The sequence below is a fragment of the Lepisma saccharinum genome, chromosome 30 (genome assembly GCF_977018435.1).
Source record: "Lepisma saccharinum chromosome 30, izLepSacc3.1, whole genome shotgun sequence".
NCBI classification, from domain to species: domain Eukaryota; kingdom Metazoa; phylum Arthropoda; class Insecta; order Zygentoma; family Lepismatidae; genus Lepisma; species Lepisma saccharinum.
The window spans coordinates 21,553,554-21,579,304 of NC_139258.1; the positions used below are offsets into that span (position 1 = coordinate 21,553,554).

The following is a 25,751-nucleotide window of genomic DNA, read 5'->3' on the forward strand; positions in this document are numbered from 1 at the left end:
TATATTTAATAAGGAGAGGTAAAATGTTATGCTTTTTCTGGTGGAAATTGTAGGAATTTAGTCCGCAGTGTATGGATTTGTCTTGTTTAGTGCAATTTTGAGAGCAAAGAGCAGGATTTTAATGTTTGAATATTCTCCGGCTAAAGTCGTGCCAGCTACCGCGGTTAGACGAGGGGACAAAATGGAAGGTATTGGTTTATTTTTAGTAATATTATGTTATGTTGTGTCAACTGTTTTTGCCTTTCAAAGGATCCCGGCTGGGTCCTTATAAGTTAACATATTATGTATCATATATTATGTGAATGGCTATATTCATAACACCCTATTCCATTTAAATAACCTCACTATCTCATACGGAATTTGGCCTCGTAAGACGGGCAATGTAATGCTGCAGAAGGAGGGAGACACCAGCAGAACCAAGATACATAGTCGAAGCTAACCTAACCTAACCTAACCTAGCCATTACACAATCATAGATGTGGCAACGCAGCATTGGATGTTGTGCGCTCGTGGCACCTTTCATATACCACGAGCGCACACTTTCACATTTTTGTGCGCTAGTGGACTGCACCCGGGTCTACCAGTCAAGAATGTCGAGAAATCAACAGGTAGGTCAAGAAAGTCAAGAAATTGTGTTTGTGGTCAAGAATTGGTTGCTATTTTTTATAGTATAGTGAATTTACATTATTATATACCTGTACTGGGATTTGATAAAATTTAATATTTGGAAATCTAAATTCTATTAAGTTGTGGTTATGATTTTTCACTTTGTTTAAGAATTAGTATATTTTTGCATGGGTGAAGTTTTGGAAGAAAATATTTAAGTAATGTGGCCATTCCCCACCAGGATGAAGTCCGATGCATTATTTTTTACATGCATTAAAAGCAAGTCTAAATCTCTTGTTAAAGCACAGCTTCAGTTTTTATCTTAATCGGCCTTGTGGTAGGTATTGAATAAAAATATATATATTCTAAATTTCCAACTATACCTAAATACGGGGCGATTAAATAAATCTTAAGAAAAAGAGGAAGAAGGTCAAGAGTTTTGGATTTGCTATTTTGGTAGACACCCTGTTATAGTTGTTTGTTTTATTAGTAAGGTGAAATTTTTAATTAATGTATGTCCTTTTATAATATTAATTCCATGATGTTCTTATTGTAAACTAGGTTTAGATACGCTATGGTCACCATTGTTAAATAGGCTTGTGTAGTATTAGTAATGATCTTGAAACGCAAAGAATTTGGCGGAGCTTTATTCTCCTCAGAGGAACCTGTCCAGTAATCGATATTTCACGTTTTGTTTGACCCGTTATTGTAATAATCAGTTTGTATACCGCCATAATTTGAGAACTAGTGCAGATCTTCTCTTGCATCTTTTAAAATATATTTCATGTCAAGGTGAAGCTTATTAGTGGGAGGAGATGGGTTATATTGTGTTGATTTCCATAGTGTTTTGTAAAATACAGGGTGTCCCTAAAGGTACTTTACAACTTTGGTGTCATACAACATACCTTGCCCCATTTAATGTACCAACACGAAGTTTTATTGTGTATAGTCCACTTCAACATGCGCACCGCTGGTGGCGCGTACAACAACAGGGTGGCTACTCATCAGGAATTCCAGGAATTGTGCGTGAATTATTGGCTCCCGGAATTCTGCTGGAATTCTGCGTGGATTCTTCTCCGTGGACGTGAAAAATTGCAACTTTTATTGATCCAAACCTCATTGAATTTGTACATATTTATAAATGTTCTGCGGCAAGTTTTTCACCGTTTAACTTTTATTTTTATCAAGGATAGAAAATAAATCTGGGTGGAAATAAAACAAAATTCTCTCCATCTGTTTACTTTGTTAACGTCCTTTGCCGAACAATCGGTCGGGCAGACGGAAGATTATTGCAAGATAAGAATCTCGAAGTTTATTAGCTATATTTGAGTTTGAAATTCTTATGCAGTTAACAATAATTGTTATTTTTATTTTTCGTACATGAGTATATCCCGTAACATTTCTGACTTGTATTTGTAGATGTATTTCAAGTCTGAGTATGTAAACTCCAAACGTTACAGTAAATATTTTAAATATATTTACCATTTGATTTAATTATATTTTTTGGATACTTTGGAATCACAGGGACCCTTTATATTTTTAATACAGTGTGTCCGAAAAGTCACGCAACCCGGTGTTTACGACCGCATAACGGAATGAGAAGAAACGCTTTCTGCCAAGAGAATACCCTGTATATTGGTAAAATTTAGAGAGACAAACATATGTAAGAACATGCATGTTTTAATAACAAATAAGCAAAGTGTTGCCAAAGGCGGAATTTTTTTTTTCTGCAAATCGTGTGTATTGATGCACAGAACTCACTGAGGTAAATTATTTCAACATTTCACAATACCAACGAACAATTTGGATGGCCATCTACTGAATTTGACAGAAAAAGAACTTTGACGAAGTTTCAAAAACATTGCACAAGGGAATAATTGGCCTGTTCCAAAAATCGATGTATTCACAATATTACGAGGGACACTGGCAACACTGTTGCTGTCACGTGTCACTAACAGACGTGATGCTTTGCCTTTGTATATCTTGGTTGATTCACCTCAGGCTATCACACTAAGGCACTTTTAACGACAAAGGAGAAAGTTGGTTATTCTCGAACATATGCAATACATTTTCGTTTCGCTATTCCGTTATACTGTCGTAAACACCGGGTTGCGTGACTTTTCGGAGACTTATATTGAATACGTGATACGTAAGATTGATAAGAGAAAACATCTGCTTGTACCCTTGAATTTTTTAAAATTTAGCCTTGAAAATCAGGAATTATACTTGAATTTTATCCTGTTTCTGGAGTGTCCACCCTGAATAACTAATTGAAATTCCAACTCTGTCTATACTCTCTCTGCATATCCCTGTCAATTGTGGCAATAATGGCAGCTCTTATTCTCGCTTTCAAATCATCAAGATCAATGGCAGGAGTGCTGTACAGTGTGTCTCTGACATAGCCCCTCAAAAATAAGTCCAGGGGTGTAATGTCAGGGGATCTAGAAGGCCAGGCAATTGGACCATCTCTTCCAATCCAACATGCTGGACATCTCTCACGTCTAAGGCCCAGTGTGGAGGTGCACCGTCTTAATCAAAACCTGGCAACAAAACTTTAGGCGTTGGTGAATCACCTACAACAATGTATATTCCTCTGTGTCATTTACAAGTTGTGCTGTATGACGTCAAACTTGTAAAGTACCTTTTGGGACACGCTGTAGTATTCTGAATGTTACTGACAAAGGTTATGTTAGAAAAAACAGTACAGTTTAAAGCACTAGACAATGTATGCGTCAAATTAACATTGCATGCTAAAAAAAACTACTTACCAAGAAAACTTGCAACAACACATCCAATCAGTAGATAAATCCTGTACATTTCTTAGTTGTCACGTCTGAAAATGAAAAGATAACATCGATTTAGTTTTCATTGTAACATTGAAGTATCATTATACAGGGTGGTCACGAATTAAGGGGGTACCTTTTGATCATCAATTACGTTTAACAATGAGAACATATTTATAATATTGACAACTTTTTATTTTCTGAAGATAGTAACTTAGACAGCACAATGACAATTTTATCTGTTTTCCACGTAATTATCAATTTGAGCTCCATTTATATCAATGCAAGCTTGGAGACGTAATTGGCTTTCCTTCTATCTGCTCGTTGCTTACCAGATTTTTAAGGTCTGAAACAGTTAAGGCATACTCATCTTGTGCACGTTGCTTCATATCGGTCTCTGTTAAAATTATAATACATTTTCCGAACTAGTGCAGTTTGAATCCATCAGCGCACGCTTTGTCTGCAGGCAGCAGACGATTCTCACGGAACAAACCAGCCTCCTGGTTTGGTGAATCTCGTTCTTGCACGAAACGCACGGAATGCGACTTTTGGAGCAGCATAATGAAACGCACGGAAGCACTTATGGGACAGTCAGTTACTATAACTCGTTTAACGCGTTAAACTCGTGCGACTTTCGGAACGGGCCCATTCGTAATAATAGAAAATGCACGTTTACATTTGACACGCTGCTCAATACTTAGGTGATTTGCTGCCATTCTATACAACATCCACTTCTTCTGCTATGTCAGTTAGATTTTACATACGTGTAAAAAAAGATAAAAAGGAAAGAAAAATACCAGCTCAATTAATACACGAGTTACAGAGTGACAATAGGTGTCCCTTAATTCGTTGCCACCTGATACAATACCGAATATGTGACATTAAAAAAATCTGTTTTTTGTAGAAGAGAAATCTTTGCCTAACTTTCTACGTCAAATGTTGCTAGGAATCTGAAGTTTTAAGCAGAGTTGTTAAAAGGTCCAGGAAGCCATAAATTCTAATAGGTTCTATTGGGTTCCGCTGCAGGACCGGAATCTTTTCTCTAGCACAATTTAAATTCGGTCCAATTTGGTTATTGTTTCATTGAAAAAAGGTTCCTGGACCGTATTTAAATTTATCCAGAAAAAAATGTTCCTGGACCGTATTTAAATTTATCCAGAAAAAAATGTTCCTGGACCGTATTTAAATTTATCCAGAAAAAATGGTTCCTGGACCGTATTTAAATTTATCCAGAAAAAAATGTTCCTGGACCGTATTTAAATTTATCCAGAAAAAAATGGTTCCTGGACCGTATTTAAATTTATCCAGAAAAAATGGTTCCTGGACCGTATTTAAATTTATCCAGAAAAAATGTTCCTGGACCGTATTTAAATTTATCCAGAAAAAATGGTTCCTGGACCGTATTTAAATTTATCCAGAAAAAAATGGTTCCTGGACCGTATTTAAATTTATCCAGAAAAAATGGTTCCTGGACCGTATTTAAATTTATCCAGAAAAAAATGTTCCTGGACCGTATTTAAATTTATCCAGAAAAAAATGGTTCCTGGACCGTATTTAAATTTATCCAGAAAAAAATGTTCCTGGACCGTATTTAAATTTATCCAGAAAAAAATGGTTCCTGGACCGTATTTAAATTTATCCAGAAAAAATGGTTCCTGGACCGTATTTAAATTTATCCAGAAAAAAATGTTCCTGGACCGTATTTAAATTTATCCAGAAAAAAATGGTTCCTGGACCGTATTTAAATTGAGCAGGAAAAAGGGTTTCTGTGTAACTAATCACATTCACGGTCCCAGTGTGACATATCTTTCATTCCCCGGCACGGGGCCAGACGTCACAATAGGTAGGGGAGGCCAGTCGTGTGATTGCAAACTATCCAGGTTTTTAGTTCGGGTACTGAGACGGTCATTGTTGTCGTACTAGTGCGAGGTAGAGATAAAATACCTTGAAATATTACACTTTTGGCTTTACCTTAGTTGTGTCGACTCAAATAATAAAACACAAATTGCATTATACCTGGTACCTGAAAACATCAAATGATAACTCGGACGAACGGTAAAATATGAATATACACCGTGTATCAAAAAGAATCATCCGATTTAAAAGTTCTATATTTAGGAAACCAATGGACATAGAACCTTGCAGTAAGTTGTAAAATACATGTTGGAATATGAAGTTTCACTTACAATACTTTTTACGTTGTTGCAGGTAAATACGTTCCGAAAGTCTTAACGAAACGAATTTAACGAGAGTAACTTGGCTCGTCAACCTGGTGAACGAGTTATTTTACAGACTTATGGAACGCTCTAGACGAGAGCGCAGGCGCAGGGTCCTCGTGGCGTCGAGCGGAAGGCATGTCCTTATGGCAGAAATAAACTCTACTGCTGACACTGTTACTCATCTTAATCACATTGTAAGAACAGTTGAGGCACACTCGTCTTACGCATGTTGCTTCATATGCAGTTTAAAGCCATCATGCACGCGCGTTGCCTGCACGCAGCAGACGATTCTCACCGAACAAACCAGTCTTCTGGCCCGTGCGTTTGGTGAATCTCGTTCTTGCACGAGAAGCACGGAAAGCGACTTTTGGGACAGCATAACGAAATGCACGAGAGCACTTATGGGACGGCCATTTACCATAACTCGTTTAACGCGTTCAACTCGTGCGACTTTCGGAACGGGCGCCTGGTGCTGCTCACTCTTTAGTCCGCTTCAAGATGGCATCCCAACAACCGAAAGCTTTCTGCGTTCTCCACTTCAACAAATGTGGTCCGTTACAGTTGTGCAGCGTGAGTTTCGTCGTAAATACGGTGCTGCACCACCTACTGCTCACAGTATTCGACGTTGCACGCAGAATGCTGCCGGTTGCTGGTTTGCCATCCTGACGCAGAGTAAAGAGTGAGCTGCACCAGTGGCACCTACCTGCAACAAAGTAAACCTTATTGCAAGCAAAACTTTATATTCCAGCATGTATTCTACAACTTACTGCAAGGTTCTATGTCCATTGGTTTCCTAAATAGAGCATTTTTAAATCGGATGATTCTTTTTGATACACCCTGTATTGTATTAAAGAAAATATTGGAATAACAAACAACTTACAGGTCCCCCTGATTCACTCTCTCATTCTTTCACTCATTCTCAATCCTGGGATATGTCATATGGTAATATACATACAAATCATGGATCTAATCAACGTACCATTTCATTTTTGTTTAAACATTTACGTGAATTTAGGTCATTAGTCGGCCCGCTCCTGTGCTCATTTAAATCAAATATGCAATCATATTACATAAACCAAACTTTACACTTTACACAATTCGTAATATGATTAAATAAACAAAATGATAGATATCAAACTGTGATTTTATACGTCACTGAATACCGTGACACCTGGATCGAATTAAAATACTTACGGCCTAGAACCAATTCACACCTTCTGATTTTCTCTTTCGGGCGGTAATTGAATTTAACCCTGGGATTATTAGGAATCCATAAGTTCTAATTTGTTCTATTTGGTTCCGTAACAGGACGGGAATCTTTTTTCTCGGACAATTTAAATTCAGTCTGAAAAATGGTTCCTGGACTGTATTTAAATTGAGCCGGAAAAAGATTCCTGGACCGTATTTAAATTGATCTGATAAAATGGTTCCTGGAACGAATTGAAATACTTTACAGATAAAAAGGTTCTTTCCGGTCCAGAACCCATTTACGCTTCCTGATTTTCTCTCGTAAGTGATGATATGAACTGATGAAGGAACATTCATAAAGAACACCCATGCCAAGTCCGGGATTTTGCAGAGATCTACGTGTATACAGGGTGTATCATAAATAATGGCACAAACTGACACAGTTGAAAGTACACGATAATAGAAGCAAAAAGTTTAAACATGGGTCCGCAAACGAGCCGTTTTCGAGATAATTGCGAATGTGTGGTTACAAGCCGCCACTGACTTCATTGTTTGTAAACGTCGTCCTAGTTGGTAAAATGCTAATAATGTGTGCGGATGTGTGGTTAGAAGCAGTCATTGATTGCATTTTGTAAACACCGACTGCTTTACTCCTTGCGCGTTCCGAGGTTTGCTCTTTGTTTACAAAACAGAACATTTCCGAGAGGTGGCGTTGTAATCAAACAGGGTGGATACAATCAGTACAGAGAATTGTACATGCTTGTGACCAATTCCGAAATGAACCGGGGGTGTTCGAAAGAATTCGAAACTCAATGCGGAATCGCGTACAGTATTGCATTCAGATGCAAGGACGACGCTTCTGACACCTCCTTTAACAGGTACGAGTGTACAGTAATTGTTTGTTAAAGTAAGTAGAACGTTCAATAAAAGCAATGATATCTCCAATGACTTTTCTTACTGTATTATTAGCAATTTACCAACTAGGACGACGTTTACAAACAATGAAGTCAGTGACGGCTTTTAACCACACATTCGCAATTATCTCGAAAACGGCTCGTTTGCTGACCCATGTTTACTGAGACCTTTTTGCTTCTATTATCGTGTACTTTGAACTGTATAAACGTATATAAACAGTCATATCGAGATGTATAACACTTAGCGCCATTTATTGAGGACTTACGTATATTTATAATGTACTGTATTACCTCTAAACGTTCAGGTTTATAGGTTCCATTGGTTTGGGCTGTGCGTTGAGGAGTTCGTGAGTGAGGACAAACGTTCATATATTAAGATTGTGTATTCCGTTTTATAACATTTTCTATTATACAGGGTGTACACAAAGTGTCCTGACACATTTTAAGTATTAATAAGTAAGAAACTAATAAATATGCAAATAAATTGGTGGCAATGACAGATAAACTCAAAACTTTCTATGTCCTGCATTAGTACACTTCTATGTGCTTCTTTTGTCGCACGGAGAATGTCGAGACGATTATCGATTTTTTCAGTCGTTCGGGTCAGCATGTCGACATTCACAGTAGATATCTCGCTTTATTTTAATCACTTTTGTAAGGTTCGTCAACATTATTCGTCGTGTTTTGAACGAATGCTTGCCAATCAATTTGACATGGTGATTCGATTCCTTGGCCCACGAGATCACCCGACAAAACCCCACTGAACTTTTTTTCTGTGGGGATATGTGGCATACATTTCTATGAGACAAAAGTGATAAACATATCAACTGAAAGCCAGAATAAACAACACGATAACGACTTTGGATGTCGACATGCTGAACCGAACGTGTGAAAAAATCGATTATCGTCTAGACATTCTCCGTGCAACAAAATGAACACACACAGAAGTGTACTGATATAGGACATAAAACTTTTTGAGTTTATCTATCTGTCATTGCCACCAGTTTATTTGTATATTCATTAGTTTCTGATTTATTACTGATTAAAATGTGTCAGACACTTTGTGTACACCCTGTATAATTCATATTCTCAAACTTTAGACTCTATGCTTAACTCTACATACAAAAACTATTTCAGTTGGTGTAACAGATTTGAAGAACTGTTAAGTGGATATTTTAATATCGCGCCCTGTACACTGACCCTCTACATTCTAATCATACAGTGAAGCTTAGTGAAATATTTATGATCGCAGATGGATCTGTGACAGGCTAGAAGAGTTGGACAAAGCAACTTACGCACTTTGAGCAACATTGATTATTACGAAGACAGCTTCAAGTAATGTAATTTCAATTTTACGCATTCCTTCTGAGAACAACAAAGGCATTGCCTCAAATTAGGACATCGAGAACCAACAATGATTAAGAGTATTGACAAGTTGATATCTTATCTCGCACCTATTGATACGCGTGTAAATATCAAGATGGCGTACCGCTCTTTCCATCACTAGATGGCAACACTTACCGCCTAAATGTAGCAAAGATGTTAGGCAACTCATCTGTATCTTTTGCTTGTACAATTGATAACTTTATCGCTGCTTATCAAAGCAAATGAAATATTCTAGATAAACTTTTACAAGATATCAAGCAATTTCTGTTGAAATGTTAAAGTTCTAAGTTTCTAAGAAGTTGTTATTCGTTTCATACATTTAAGTGTAATACACTAGAAGAAAAAGTTGGAGAAATAAACGGAATTTCTTCTGCCTCCCGAACTACTGTTGAAAAATTACTATGCCAGTTTTTAAATTATTATAACGGCCATTACATAATTACTCTAATTAATATAATTTATAATATTAATAATCTATAATATAATAATTATCTATATTATGGCTGAGTCGATACCGATGCTTGAAAGTTGTAACAAAATGTTTCAAGATATTGATTAATATGGGTGTGTTACGCTCCAATAATCAGCCAACAACTTCCCCCACAAATCATTGCGCCATATCAATCCCACGTTGAAAACATGCCCGGTAAAGTTTGTGCGTATAATTATCGTGAGCATGTGTACTTTATACCTTTTCCTCCGCCTTTCATAAACCGTGAATAGCCTGTAAAGTTATTAAATGCAACGTTTCTCGCTGTAAGAAGACTTCTCATACGCTTTACTTAACATATGTGAATCTGCTTGACCAATTGTTTCCCAGAGTGCACTGCGCGATGACGTCATATCATCCATAACATCCATTGTAAGCATCAATTTACCAGATTTTTTATTTGAAACATTCAAAAAATAGATCAGAATATTAAAATGTCTGTTATGTAATCACAGAACACATTCTTTCCACATAATATTGGTACAAAATGAATGAAAACTACAAATTTTGCATAATTAGATTCCGCGAAATTGTTGTCCGGCATTTTGTCGGGCCCTGCGAACGATCATAGCTCTGGAAAGGTATCGGTTGGTATGAGCAACGATATTCCAACCGATAGTTTGCGATACCGATACATCATGATCGCATGCTGTAGGTCCAGTCCCAATTAGCCTTACTGTGCATAAAGTGGACTTAAAACACTAAATCAAACAAACAAATTTATATCAATTTTAAAACGATTTCGTCAGCCTTTTCTAAATTAACAGGCAAACTGTTAAATGTTAACGGTATAATATTGCAAATTTTACGGTACGGTGTGTCCAGTGGAGGGTTCTGTGGGGCTGAATCCCCTCTTTCCGAAATCCTACAAATATCTAATTTAAATAGTGTATACATGTTTGAACCAGTTTACGAATAGAAGTACTTAGGAGTAATACTAACAAGTAAAAATGATATTAAAGAGGAAATAAAAAGCAGTCTTCATTCAGGAAATGCATGTTATTTTTCTCTTCATAAACTTCTCATATTAAACTTCTCGTTTAATATCTAAGAAACTAAAAGTTAAACAGTAATTTTGCCTGTAATATTATATGGATGCGAAACTTGGTGCCTTACATTGAAAGAGGAACATAAATTGAGAGTATTTGAAAATAAGATCCTTAGGAAAATCTTTGGACCTAAAAGGGATGAGGAGACAGGTGAGTGGAGAAGGTTACATAATTTGTATTTATGTCCAGATATTATTAGAATGATTAAATCAAGAAGACTTAGGTGGGCAGGTCATGTGGCACGAATGGGAGAGGAAAGAAGAATTTACAGGATTCTTGTTGGGAAACCTGATGGTAAGAAACCTGTAGGAAGACGAAGATGGAGGGATAACGTTGAGATGGACCTACAGGAAATTGGTAGGGATGGAAAAGAGTATATAGATCTTGCTCAGGATAGGGACATATGAAAGGCCTGTGTTGCTGTAGCCATGAACCTTCGGGTTCAAGAAGGCTAGAGAGTTACTTAGTTATAGTTGTAACTTAACAGGGTTGAACATCTTATGTACGTAATAAGTTGTAATGTATTGGGAAATTTATCTTCAGAGCTTCTACCACCCACTTTTTTGCCTTTAAATGGTAGCTACTGATAAGGGATGAGCCCCTTTCCTCGAAATATAATTCAGGCAACGGGCCTAAGTCAGTGTAGCCTAACCATTGCTTCAGCATCAAATAGAAGTAACCAACAATCTTAAGATGCAAGAGTTCAATCGACACACCTCACCATCGTGCTCACCGCATCAGAGATATAAAACAGAGAACCAACTTGTGAGAGCAAGAAGGTTAAAGTAAATTATTTTCTCATTCGCACCGGAAGTGTCGCTGTGTGCCTGGGCTTGCCTAGCGTTAATGGTTTTGAAGAAGTTTAGGTCTTGGCATCATGTTGCAACAAGTGCAATGAGACGGGGAAATGAGAATATATTTCTTTACTAATTGATTCACTTTAACTGGTTCCAAGTCAGTTTTGCTACCGGGTGCACCATGTCTAATCTATTAGATGGAGAAATGGAAGAATTTTCGAAGGGGGACCAATTAAAAATGTTCAGTAAAGACAAAAAAGTGACTCAATAATAGGATAGTAGTATACAGGCTATCGTAATTAAATACTTTATGTTTTGTTTTTTTATTGATTGATTGAGTTGATGTTTTAAGTCCACTTTATGCACAGTAAGGCTAATCGGGACTGAACCTACCGTTTAAAGTGGGATCCGAACCACTATGCCATGTGCCTCCACCGTGATTACAAAGCTACGACGTTACCACTGCGCTATCGGGAAGGCCCCTAAATACGTTATGGAGATTATGACATGATACAGGGTGGGGGGCAGGCGCTCCTGATTCGCACCTTCTTAGAGGTAAAGACGAATTTTTCAAAAATATTTTTTGTTGATATTAGTCATTGTTCAAAGCTTCTTAATAAAAATTCACATTTCTAGATCGTCTAGCAATGGACTCTTCCGATTTTCTGAGCACACCTAATAATACAAGGGTGCCATCTATTAACTTTTTCTAGAACTAAACTTCTGTTCCCTTATTCATTATCCTTCTCATTGTAAACTTTAATAACACTTTGTCATCCAGGGGTGTCCAAATTTTATATATGCAGTGGTAGTAACTACTGGATTAAGTGACTGCGAGGTCTATGTTTTATTTACACTAAAGATAACGTCTCATAATAACGTTCTTTACACGGCGCTACAACTCTGAGTCATGGAAAGCTAAAAAATATTGTACTACTGCTTTCCTCTATTTGTCTTCAATTTTTAACTTTCATTCTCCGTAAATCTTGATCTAATCTGCTTCCAATTTCTTTGTTGACATTATCTTAATCTAGATTAAAATCGTTTCCATTTTGTTCTTCTTTTAACAGTTCCAGCTTCTTCTATCCTTTCGATATGGCCAATTCAGGATATATTTTGAGATTTTACCTCTCTCTGAGGCCCACCCAGCCTGGTATCAATTGGTACCTGGGGGCAACCCTGGGGGTAAAGGCGGCCGAGCGTGATGCTGATCACATCATCCCAACTATGGTCGGGATCAAGAATATGTGGAGCTCTACCTCCACATCACCCCATATGCCACAGTGGCGGCGATTGGGTTCCAAAACGGGGGGCAAGGTGTCAAAACTGGGGGGGGGGGCAAATGCAGTATATTTCCCTTTGTGGATAAGATTTTATCATAGTGCAGGGGCAAAAGTGGCGAGAAGTAGGGAGCAAACTGCCCCCTCGCCCTCCCTAATCGCGGCCACTGTGTCTTCATTGTATATGTGTACATGCACAAGGACCCTGACCTTACCTCACTATATTCCTTTGTTTTATCTATATATCAAGTCACAATACAGTCAATGGCGTGCCCAAGGGGGGTTGTTGGGGGTTATAACCCCCCCCCTTTGTCCCAGTATAACTAAGAAAAGAAAATCAAAGGTAGGACAAGTTGGCGAAATGAGAGCTGACTACCAGAAAAAGTGTACATAACCCCTCCCTTTCAAAAATCCTGGGTACGCCACTGAATACAGTTACTGGTTTTATAAAAACAAAGTCAAACCCAGAGTCACGTGTGTGGAGGCCCCTGTGGACCTCCCCCATGTAGAGTATCAGTTGTAACTTTTAGACCAATTTACGTCGCGTGGTTAATAATATTTTTACCACATTTCAAATATTTTATTTTCATTTTGTGGCGCTTTTCAAAGTAACTTTTTCCAGCAGAGGCACCTTTGGAGGAGAGGGTTTCAGCCCCCCCACGCCCTCATGAATGGACTTGTGCGAAGGGAATCGCATAAAAGTCACGGCGGTTGGATAGGCCGTACTATGTGCAGCTTTGCTCTATACCCTGTCTCAACTATCTCTGGGGCAAGGCTGCGCATAGCGTCAGAGAAGGGGAGGAAATGTAGTGGGCAGAGAGAACCAGTACGCGCCGCTGCAGTCGTTTTACCCCTCCACGCAATCCCATTCCCTCTCAGTGTTTATTGATGGAGACGTCTCTCGTCACTACTTGCGCAGAGACTTGTTTTCGTTCGCCTGCTCCAGAGATGCTTGGACAGACTATAGACCTCTTACCGCTAGGTCTACACACAGAAAATTATGTAAATCAGATGCACCAGAAACGCTTGTTTGTTTGCTTCAGTTTTTGTTTGAAGTCCACTTTATGCACAGTAAAGCTAATCGGTGCTGGATCTGCAGTTTTTAGTGAGATCCGAACCACTATGTGCCTCCACCGGGTATCGAACCCGTGACCCCTTAGTTACAAGGCAACGACGCCACCAGAAACGTACCGATTGATGCACTAAAGTGTATATTTTGGCCTTTGCCAAGAAGCAGGTTTTACAGTTTGATGAATCATTTGTAAAGGTAACGCAAAGTACACCACATAATGCAAGTTAGTATTTCTTTCCACCTCGAGCTGTACTGTATTGATGCTTTTCTTGATGCATCATCCTGCATCTTTCTCAGTGATGCACTTAAACCTTTAGTCTAAGCTAGAGGCATTATGCATTTTGTATTTCAACTGATGCATTTACTTTTCTGTGCGTATTTGCACTGTACTTTCCTCCCCTCCCTCATAAATGAACCAGTCTTTCTCACTACATGATCCTTCTTCCTTGTATAGACCTGGTAACACTCTAAGAACACAATCCAAGCATTTTCACACTTGTTAAACCAACACGAAACAATGTATAAACTTATCCATGAGAGGAACAAGTTTTCCCCAAGAGCCTTGAGGATGGGTGTTGGCTCGATAAAAATGGCGAACGATCAGCCATCTTGAAAGTCCACGTGTGCACTAAGCAATATTAATAAAGATCCTTAATTTCTCTCCCGGGTGGGTACGCTACCGACAAAAGGTTCCACAACAATGCAAATGCTATTCTAACAATGTACAACAATTAGAGACTAATGATAATGCTTACCTGGTTTTTAAAAAGATTATTTTCGATTCAGACACAAATGTAACACGCACTGTCTCGCTCAACGGACGAGAATACTCTTTCTTATCTTCAGGTGAAAGCAACGCCTATATACATCGACAGATAAAAGAGCGTCTGATAAGCATGAAGTAGCTAATTCCTTCCCCCCTCCACCCCTTCTCGTTCGTTTTGGTATCAGAATGTCCTGGATTTTTGTTTTATCCCGGGAGGGTACTCGTCGGTTTCATGAAAATACCGCGTTTCGGATTGTCGGCTGGAATTGGTCTTTGTTGTTGCTGTTAGGAGTTTCGAGGTACAATTTTAAAGCAGACTGGTTCAAGAACATAGGCGGTGCCATGAGGCAGAAGCGTCGCCACAGTGGTGCCAAAGGAGGCATATACCCCACCGAAATGGCATGTATGAGGAATTTTTGGAATCGCTTTAAGACCTCCGTGGCGTAGTGGTTAGCATAGCGCACCTCGACGCCAAGGGTTCCGGGTTTGAATCCCGGCCTGGGCATGGGTGTCCCGTCATCGATACATAAAAGAGACGCTACGGACAAGAATCAAATCAAATTCTTGGAATCGTTTATACAATTAGTGGTTTTTACCCTCGGATATTCTGTGTGAGTGTTCCTTCATCACCAGATCAGACAGAAAAGCGACGTAGAATAACAAAATATACAAATACGAAAGATGAAGAAAAGACGATATAAATTAATAGAGACACGAGAAGAAAAAAGAAATAAATAGAGAAACAGAGGTAGGAAGATAGAGAATAAACAGCAACGAAAAGGAAGGGAATAAAGAGATTGAGAAATCAGGGAGAAAGAGAATGAAATTGAGAAATAGGTTGAAAGAGAAATAAATAAAGATAAAAGAGAGTGAGTAAATTTAAAGAAGTGAGAGAGAGAGAGAAAGAAGATTAAAATAAACAAAGAAACAGCGAAGAAAATTGAGGGAAAGGAAGAGATTGAGAAATAGAGGAACGAAGAGAAAAAGAGAAACAGGAAGGAAGACAGAAATAAAGAAACAGGTAAAAATAGCGAAACAGAAGAAGAAGGAAGGTGAAACGAAGCACAGAAGAAGAAAGATAAGAAAAGAACAATAAGCAGGTGATGGTTGAGAATAGGAAGGAACAGCGACGCAGAAAGTTAGAAACAGATAATAGAAGAGAGATAAAGATAGAGAACCTGGAGAAAACAATGGGTGCGAAACCCAGAGTCCGCCCACTTGGTTCATTGCTAGTAATAATAATAATAAGACACCAGGATAAGTTAGTTGGTCCCAAAGCCATAACCCTACCAAAGCCCAGCTTTCTTTAATGAAATAACAACGACAACATAAATAATAGTGTAACAGAAATATTAGAGCTTAAAACTGAAACTTCCTCATAATGAGACCAATACATTCGTAGTTACAAACGTTATCGGTGCCAATCGCCCACGCAACAAGAAATAATCAACATATTTTAAATGTTTGTTATTGTTTGCTTTTTAAAAAATAAAATGTATTCAAGAAATTTACAAGACTCGATAAATCTACTATATCATTGCATTTTCTCATTGTCGTCTTGCACAAGATTGCACAACTGTTCTTGCTACATAAAAATAAAATAAATGTTTATTCCATTCAAATATTATTTCCATATAATAAGATATTTTTTTCTAGACCAAGATAATGGTTAATACAGTAACAACTCGTCAAAAATAAGCATTCAGGGAGGTATGAGTTTTTATTTATATATTTTGTTATTGTTAATATCAAGAAGATAGAAGTCACATTTGCAATGGAAACTTCTCTCTCTCCATTTTGTTTTCACTTGCCTTCTCTTTCTTTGTTCATTTGCTTCTCCCTCTACCTCAGTTTCTCAACTTTTCTCATTTTCTCAGTCATCTGTTCTTTCCTTCTATCTTTCTGTCCTCCTCCATGTCTCTCTCTCTCACTTTTTCACTTTGTTCTCCTACATTTCTTCATGCATTTCTTCCTTTGCTTCTCTGTTTTTCTTCCTCTGTTTGCCTTTTCTTAATTCCATTCTATCTCTTTTATTTCTTTCCATCTCTTTTTCTTCATGTTTTCTTTTCTTCCTTCTTTCTTTTTTCTCTTTCCTTATATTTTTTCTACCCTTCTTCATTTGTTTCTCATTCATTCCTTCTTTCTTTCTTTTCCTTATTTACTTCTACCTTTCTTCGTTTGTTTCTCTTTTGTTCCTTCTATATTTCTTTCTCTTTCTTTATTTTCCTTCTACCTTTCTTCGTTTGTTTCTCTTTTCTTCCTTCTATCTTTCTTTCTCTTTCCTTATTTTCCTTCTACCTTTCTTCGTTTGTTTCTCTTTTCTTCCTTCTATCTTTCTTTCTCTTTCCTTATTTTCCTTCTACCTTTCTTCGTTTGTTTCTCCTCTCTTCCTTTTATCTTTATCTTTCCTCATTTTCCTTCTACCTTTCTTCGTTTGTTTCTCTTCCTTTCTTTCTCTCTTTCTGCATCTCTTTATCGTTTCTTTCTTTTTTCTGTCATTTATTGATCTATTCTTGTTTCTCTATCTTTCCTTTCCCTCTCTCATTCTTCCTCATTTTTCTCTCATTCTCTCTTTCTTTATCTATCGTATCTTTTCTTTCTCTTTTCTCCTGTGTGCGTACCTGTCTAAAGATAGTCAAATATGCATTTCCTGAACGCGAACAGCTGTATTCAGTAATAGATCGTATCTCCCACGAAAACAAAAATCCAAATCCCATACTATTGTATTGAAAAGCAAGGGTCGTGCATTGTTAAGAGTTCCGGATCGGAAGTGAGATAAATAATTGTTCATGGTGGTGGAATGTATATTTCTCTATCCTGGGACTACGTAGAGGAAGATTCAGACCGGAAATTATGCAACGTTTCTTCTTTACATTGTCTTGATTTATCGATAAGTGACGCGCAACCGAAGATATTTGTCTTACAAGTGTTTTTGCAGCGACCGTGATAAGCGAGCAATACTTATCACTTAATATTTCCTTTTAAGGAAGAAAAGATAAATGAGGCAGGAAGGGGGAGCGGTTGAGAATCGGCTCATGTCTTGTATGAGATTTTTTTCAGTTTATCCGGTAGCCTAGTGGTTAACGTTCACTTGCCCAAATTTCTCTTGCTTGCTTTCCGATAGAGATAATATAGATCTCGATCTCTCGAAATTCGATTCGAGAACGAGACGAGACCCTTCGAGATCATTTGTGAAATCGAGACTGTACCGAGAGTTACTGTTATATAACAGTATATACACTCCTCATAAAAAGTTTATAGTATTGTTATATTAGGCAATAGGTGATAGGTACGGTGTCATATGTCGGCGAATATAATTGAACGTCCAGCAGATACCATGTGTTGTTGAATTCCAAGGCATTGTTTATCACCTATTGCCTAACATAACTATGTTCCAAACTTTTTGTGAGGAGTGTATAATGGAGTACTGACCTCCGTGGTGGAGTGGATACCACAACCAGCGGTTCCAGGTTCGAATCCCGGCATGGTTATTCTTTGTGTGTGCCTTGTCATCAATTTCGGGGTGTAAGGAGTGACCCTTCCAGGTAGTACACTCAATTGTGAATCTAACTTCCACTAGTACACTCAATTGTGAATCTAACTTCCACTAGTACACTCAATTGTGAATCTAACTTCCACTATTACACTCAATTGTGAATCTAACTTCCACTAGTACACTCAATTGTGAATCTAACTTCCACTAGTACACTCAATTGTGAATCTAACTTCCACTAGTACACTCAGTTGTGAATCTAACTTCCACTAGTACACTCAATTGTGAATCTAACTTCCACTAGTACACTCAATTGTGAATCTAACTTCCACTAGTACACTCAATTGTGAATCTAACTTCCACTAGTACACCCTGGACTGCATTCTGCAGACTAATGAGTAGGGAGCGGAAGTTGATGAAATGTCATCTTTTTTATGACATTTCTGACACGATGCCCATTAAATATACACAATATTACACTTCGTCTAGAACCCAAAAAAGGTAATTTTAAGTGCATTTTTTTGCATTTTTTTCCAATTTTCAGGTATTAGGTCATTTTCCCCAATTTTCGGCATTTTTCGCAATATTCGGTATATTGTTTCGTCATATTTTGTCACTTCTTTCATTTTGGTAATATTCTTAAATCTCTTCACCAATGTAAACATAGGCCTATATATGTATATCTCGCAGGATTGCTATTTACGAGCTTTTTCATTAAATTGTTTTAAAATTATTCGGTTGTTTCCCTTGGATATCCTAATTGCATACTTTAATTGAATGTGCATGTGCTATCATTTGATGCTTTTTTTTAAAGCAAGATTGCATTTTGTTTAATTTTATTTCATTTCAACTTTTAACCTGAAACTAACAAATTTAATGGTCATATTTTGCATTTTTTAGGTCATCAACTTCCGCTCCCTACTAACGAGGCTCTGGCGTCTGGTCCTTCAGCCAGTATAATCCTCGTAGGGGCGTGTGTATGATGTGCTGTGGGTTGTCCTTATGTGTGCTAAGTGCCCCTTTGCAGTCTCAGCTTCTAACACAAGTAAGAATATTTTTAATCCGTCGACATTACAGTTATATTTTAGTTAGGGTAAGGGTTTCAAAATAGCCTAAGTGCTGACGCACCCAAAATTTCAAATTCAACCAATCGATCAATTTTCATCAATTTCATCATGTCATCACTCATCCCCATCTTCGCCATTAGCCAAAAGTGACAGAGAAACGAGAAGTAAAATAAACCAAATGAATCAGTCAACCCAGCAAACTTTTCATTCATCCAGGACATCTTAAGATGCTTCTTTCAACTACTTCCAATTTATATATCATATTTTGACTAGCACCAAAGTTTGAGTTCGTGGACGCCATTCGTTCAGGACTGATCGGTACTCTCTTATCTCCGTTATAAGATAGGTAACGGCTAATCTACGTTCCTAAGCAACCTAATCGATCTGTAGCTTGGTACGTTGACTGTATGAATCTTAAACGCATACAAAGGCGTTTATTTGTTACGAACCGGAAAAGAGAATAAAATGCTTTTTCATGTGTAACTGCACGGTTACGAGCAAAAATGATTTTTGGATTTTAGTTAATCAACCTAATAGGTAGGCAACCAAATGCACGACTAAGTTTTCACATTGCATAACCCGCCGGGATACATGCTTAAGAAAAAGTTGAACAATGGTTCTTAAGTGGACAAATATAATAGGATTTAGAATACAAGTCCCCCTTTCTAAAGCCCCATTTTCAGCGATTTAAAACATGCCAGACCTTCCTGAGTTGGCAACACTTCCACTGATAGTGATAATGGCCTTTCTGGTCTGCTGAACAATGCGCATTTCAATAATAGGACGTTGTTTTAGTCCACTTTATGCTCGGATAGGCTAATCGGGGCTGGACCTGCAGTGTAAAGTGGGATACGAACAAACGCATCTTGTGCCTGCACCAGGGAACGAACCCAGCACGCATACAGTGTTGCCACAACGTCATCTAAGAGTCTCCACTAGAACGCATAGGTATACGTATATGCGGGTGGGCGTAATACAATTTCGGTAAGACGCTACTGACGCAAATACTGACAAAGTAACGCTTTGCTAGCGGAAATAACAAAAGAAAAATAAGCGTTACTTCCGTTAAAGAACTTTTTAGTCCGTGTACTATTGTAGGGTTTCAAGACCTTTCAAAGTGCCCCGCCCGATATCTCCCCACACCCAATACGCCACTGGTTGTAATTGATAACCACAAGTTAGGAGACGTCTACACAAAACGACCCACCAGAGAAATTCGTTAATGGACGCTGAATCCAGAATTCCTGATTTCCTTTCCAATTGCGTAATTCGTAATTCTTTTAGTATGGTAAAAGGAACGGTCAGCATATGATAATTTCTCGTTTCATATGCAGAGTTATTAAAGAACTCTAGTGCCTGCCTCCTCGATGGCGAAGTGGTAGCGTCGTCGCCTTGTAATCAAAGGGTCCAGGGTTCGATTCCCGGTGGAGGCACATAGTGGTTCGGATCCCAATTTAAGCTGTAGGTCCAGTTCCGATTAGCCTTGCTGTGCATAAAGTGGTCTAAAAACACAAACTCAATCAATAAATTAAATAACTTCATTTGTATGATATACTTTACTACATTAAAATTGACATAACTTCAGTTTCTTAAAATATTCGACTTGGCTCCCTTTCGTCGCTAGGCAAATATCCCACTCGTATAAAACTTCATCCCATATTCGCGTAAACATATCTTTCTTTGCGTGCAATAAAGCCTGTGTTGATAAGACGATCATACCAGGATTTAACAGTCTTTCCTTGAGGCGGAACTTTTTCTGAAACGCTGTTGAACGGTAAATACGGACTGTTTCGTGAAACCACAGGCAACACTGCGCTGTAAGACTCCATGTCAAGTGGTTTATTGGTCACATAGTCACTTTTAACAGAGCGACTGTCCTCTGGCAGCCTAGAAATGAAACTTCATGATATGGTGCATATTTAGAACTACATTTGAATCTTTATTGAGTAATGCTTTCGGAGTTAGTCAGCTTTAGTTTTAGGTAACTAATTTTGAATAACCCTGTATTTTGCAGATTGAATCATCAAGTGAAGAATCTGGGTTTGATGAGCGGTGCGAGGAAGTCACGGTGAGTACTTATTTTAATTATCTTGTCGTACTTATTTTAATTATCTTGTCGTACTTGTTTCTCTCTCAATTTATTTCTGTCTCTTCCCCTCTCAATTTTCTCTCCATCTCTCTTTCCATGTATTTCTCTATTTCTTTCTTTCTTTCACTCTACATCTCTTCCAACCCTCTTTCTCTCTCTATGCATCTCTTTCCTCTTTCTCTCCATTTCCATGTATTTCCAGTTTCTTTTCTTTCTCAATCTCACTCCCTTTCTTACTGTCTCAATCTCAATTTCTATTACTTCTTTCTTTCAAATTCTGTATATATGTGTGTGGAAGCGAACAAATTTCACACTGTATGTAGATTTTGTTGAGAATCTAGAAAGGAAGCGAACAAATTTCACACTGTATGTAGATTTTGTTGAGAATCTAGAGAGGAAGCGAACAAATTTCACACTGTATGTAGATTTTGTTGAGAATCTAGAGAGGAAGCGAACAAATTTCACACTGTATGTAGATTTTGTTGAGAATCTAGAAAGGAAGCGAACAAATTTCACACTGTATGTAGATTTTGTTGAGAATCTAGAAAGGAAGCGAACAAATTTCACACTGTATGTAGATTTTGTTGAGAATCTAGAAAGGAAGCGAACAAATTTCACACTGTATTTTGTTGAGAATCTAGAGAGGAAGCGAACAAATTTCACACTGTATGTAGATTTTGTTGAGAATCTAGAAAGGAAGCGACAAATTTCACACTGTCTGTAGATTTTGTTGAGAATCTAGAAAGGGAGCGAACAAATTTCACACTGTATGTATATTTTGTTGAGAATCTAGAAAGGGAGCGAACAAATTTCACTCTGTATGTATATTTTGTTGAGAATCTAGAGAGGAAGCGAACAAATTTCACACTGTATGTAGATTTTGTTGAGAATCTAGAAAGGAAGCGAACAAATTTCACACTGTATGTAGATTTTGTTGAGAATCTAGAAAGGAAGCGAACAAATTTCACACTGTATGTAGATTTTGTTGAAAATCTAGAAAGGAAGCGAACAAATTTCACACTGTATTTTGTTGAGAATCTAGAGAGGAAGCGAACAAATTTCACACTGTATGTAGATTTTGTTGAGAATCTAGAAAGGAAGCGAACAAATTTCACACTGTATGTAGATTTTGTTGAGAATCTAGAGAGGAAGCGAACAAATTTCACACTGTATGTATATTTTGTTGAGAATCTAGAAAGGAAGCGACAAATTTCACACTGTCTGTAGATTTTGTTGAGAATCTAGAAAGGGAGCGAACAAATTTCACACTGTATGTATATTTTGTTGAGAATCTAGAAAGGGAGCGAACAAATTTCACTCTGTATGTATATTTTGTTGAGAATCTAGAGAGGAAGCGAACAAATTTCACACTGTATGTATATTTTGTTGAGAATCTAGAAAGGAAGCGAACAAATTTCACACTGTATGTATATTTTGTTGAGAATCTAGAAAGGAAGCGAACAAATATCACACTGTATGTATATTTTGTTGAGAATCTAGAAAGGAAGCGAACAAATTTCACACTGTATGTAGATTTTGTTGAGAATCTAGAAAGGAAGCGAACAAATTTCACACTGTATATAGATTTTGTTGAGAATCTAGAAAGGAAGCGAACAAATTTTACACTGTATGTAGATTTTGTTGAGAATCTAGAAAGGAAGCGAACAAATTTCACACTGTATTTTGTTGAGAATCTAGAAAGGAAGCGAACAAATTTCACACTGTATACAGATTTTGTTGAGAATCTAGAAAGGAAGCGAACAAATTTCACTTTGTGTGTGAGTGTGTGTGTGTGTGTGTGTGTGTATGTGTGTGTGTGTGTGAGAGAGAGAGAGAGAATGACTGCTGATGATTATTCTGTTGGTGATATGTTTCAAAATAGGAAATTAGGGCAGAGTGATTTCATGATCAGAAAATTCTTTAGCTTCCAATTGGAACTTGTGAATTGAAAATCGATAGGTCATTGTTCAAGGTAGTGGCCGCGGTGGCTCAGTCGGTAACGCCTCTGACTACCATGCTAGAGGTCCCGGATTCGATCCCCGGCCGGTTCAAATCCGAGAACTTTTCTAACGATGGAGGCGGCCCCGGCGCCCACCCAGCGTCGAATAACATGGGTACCTGGGGGAAACCTTGGGGGGTAAAGGCGGTCAGGGGCGTGATGCTGATCACATCACCCCCACTCACGACCGGATCAAGAAAGTGTGGGGCGTTACCCCCACCCCCCTATACGCCTTCATGGCGTATTGCTATGCACAGGGGAGCACTTTACCTTTACCATTGTTCAAGGTATGCTGTTGCGAAGTCTATAATCTACTCTGGGCAAGACGTTCAAGATTATAACTTTTACCCTTATTTGCTACATATAGATGTTGTAGAGGTTCACGTTATCCTCACTTGCATCTTCACCCTCAAGTTTCTTTCATAGAGTGAGTGAGAGATGCACTCTCATGAGAATCACCCTGCAGAGAGTGGTGAACACACCAGAGGTTAACCGCTCTTGAAGAAGGTGATCGAACCCTTCGTGTCATTTTATGCACCGTCGCACCCGAATGTTGTGTACTAAGAGATTATAGGAAATAGCAATGAACATGAAGTATTCATACAAGAATTCAGATTTTCATGATTTATGAGCTGCGTCCTTTCCTGTGTTTGCACAGATAATGCGTTATCTCAACTGCCAGTGGATGATATGGAGCTCTTATCCTTGCTGACTAATCGTGTCATACAAAGGAAGTCGTTAAATAACTTTTTTAAACTGGCAATCGATGCTACGCCTTCTTAAATTGGGCAGCCCTGCATTCGCACTGGACAATTTTGGTTCATGGTCACAGACTCGTTACACGATGTAAATTCGTAAAGTCTTCCCCATTTGTTCTAGGTAGAGGCTGAGTTGGTATAGGATGCGCTGCAGTCGCTGAAACTGAAAATGGCGCCACTTCAGGAGAAAACTGAATGTGTTTTATGGTATCATGGGACCAAATCATCGATTGCTGTCATCGAAGTTTTAGGAGGGAATATGGACGACCACCTCCTAATTACAAAACTTTCTCTGTACAGTGAGTTCTGTGATTTGTTCTCATGGTACCATGTAACACACTGAGTTTTCTTCTGCAGTGGCGCCATTTTTAGTTCCAGCGATTGTAGCGCCTCCTATACCAACTCAACCTCTATCTAGAACAAAGGACAATAACTTTGAGTCTCTCTTTCTTTTGCCACAAGCAATGCATCTGTAACTGTAATAGTTTCTTTGTAATAAAGCTTTTGAATGTTGGAAATACTTTATGGTCACCTTGTATAATAATAAATTGATTTATATCCGCAGAACGTACATAAAGAAAAGGATTTGATTGTGAATATACGGCTTTGTATTGACAGTGCTGGCGAAAATTTATACCTACGACTACTAATAATAATAATACATAATAATAAAAATAATAATCTGGTACTTTTCATCAGCTGGATCTAACAACTGTTTTGGTATTCAATCAATAACCCATTATAAAATCTTTAGACATTAATCTTTACGGTAGGACAGCTACATGAAATGTCACCATTCTTGCCCTAGACAAGGTAGTAGGAAAATTCACGTCAAGGAAACAACGAGTACTGGTAACCTGTAATATATATTTTAGAGGTTACCACTGTTACGTGCTTCATTTACAATCACAACAAGCACGTATGTAATAGAACAGCTCGTGTTTATTGAAGCAATATATGCTTTTGTTTCATAGCAACATTAAGAAACATTTCAACTTGGAAGTTCACAAGCTACTACAAGTTGCATGAGCTGGTTAAAAAACCATGGTGGCAGTGAACCGTTGGTTGCAGTCCAGTAAAGAGTGTCGTGTTATCACTAGGGTGTGGATTTTTGCCTATTTGTCTTTTTTATTCCTTTGTAGTATAACATAGGCTTTAATGTTTAAAGTTCGTTTCATGGTGTTTCTAGTCCGAAACGCATTTTTATAGTGCCTATAAATGCCTATTTTGAGGGTTAGCACCTATTTTGCTTTATCGTACCTAAAAGTGCCTATTCTGCAATTTTTGCTTACTTGATTTTTTTACGCGACTTTGGCTCTCCCTACACTGAAGAATGTAAGCCTTTGTTTATGATGAAATGATTGATACCTGGTATTCACCAGATTTGAGGGTTTCAAGGGATGTGAAATAATCTCTGGAAATACCAAATGTCGCTTAATCAGGGTACAGCGCCTTGAATAACGTAGTGTGGAAAACGACCCAAGAAACTGGTTCCCCGAGACGATGACAAGTAGATGGCAGTGCGATCGACACAGCGGCTAATTTTGTTATGAAAGTAATGCGGCTTAGTTAGTTTTTGGAATATATTGTGTAGATTTGTTTCTCTAGAAAGGCGGTAAGTGAATTGATGGAAACAGTTATATTTGTGGAGTGATTTACAGTCACGAAATGGTATTAATTTACACAGAAAAGTAACATAAATACGTTTTATGTGCAACGCAACACGAGCATCAACATATCGCATGTGAGGCTGGACGTCAAACGTTGGATTGTGTACACAAGTTTATTTTTGTAT

At 38.0% G+C, this 25,751-nt stretch overlaps 1 protein-coding gene across 1 annotated transcript in view; it reads right to left on the reverse strand.

Annotated features, from left to right (window-relative positions):
• Nucleotides 1–14,612, reverse strand: part of LOC145981802 (uncharacterized) — a 57,162-nt gene extending 42,550 nt beyond the window's left edge. The window contains exons 1-2 of the mRNA XM_083115225.1: nucleotides 14,540–14,612; nucleotides 3,375–3,439 (exon numbers count right to left, since the gene is read on the reverse strand). Of these exons, the coding sequence (XP_082971351.1) occupies nucleotides 3,375–3,423 (49 nt within the window). The 5' untranslated portion in view covers nucleotides 3,424–3,439; nucleotides 14,540–14,612. The remainder of the gene's footprint in view (nucleotides 1–3,374; nucleotides 3,440–14,539) is intronic.
• Nucleotides 14,613–25,751: the final 11,139 nt, after the last annotated feature.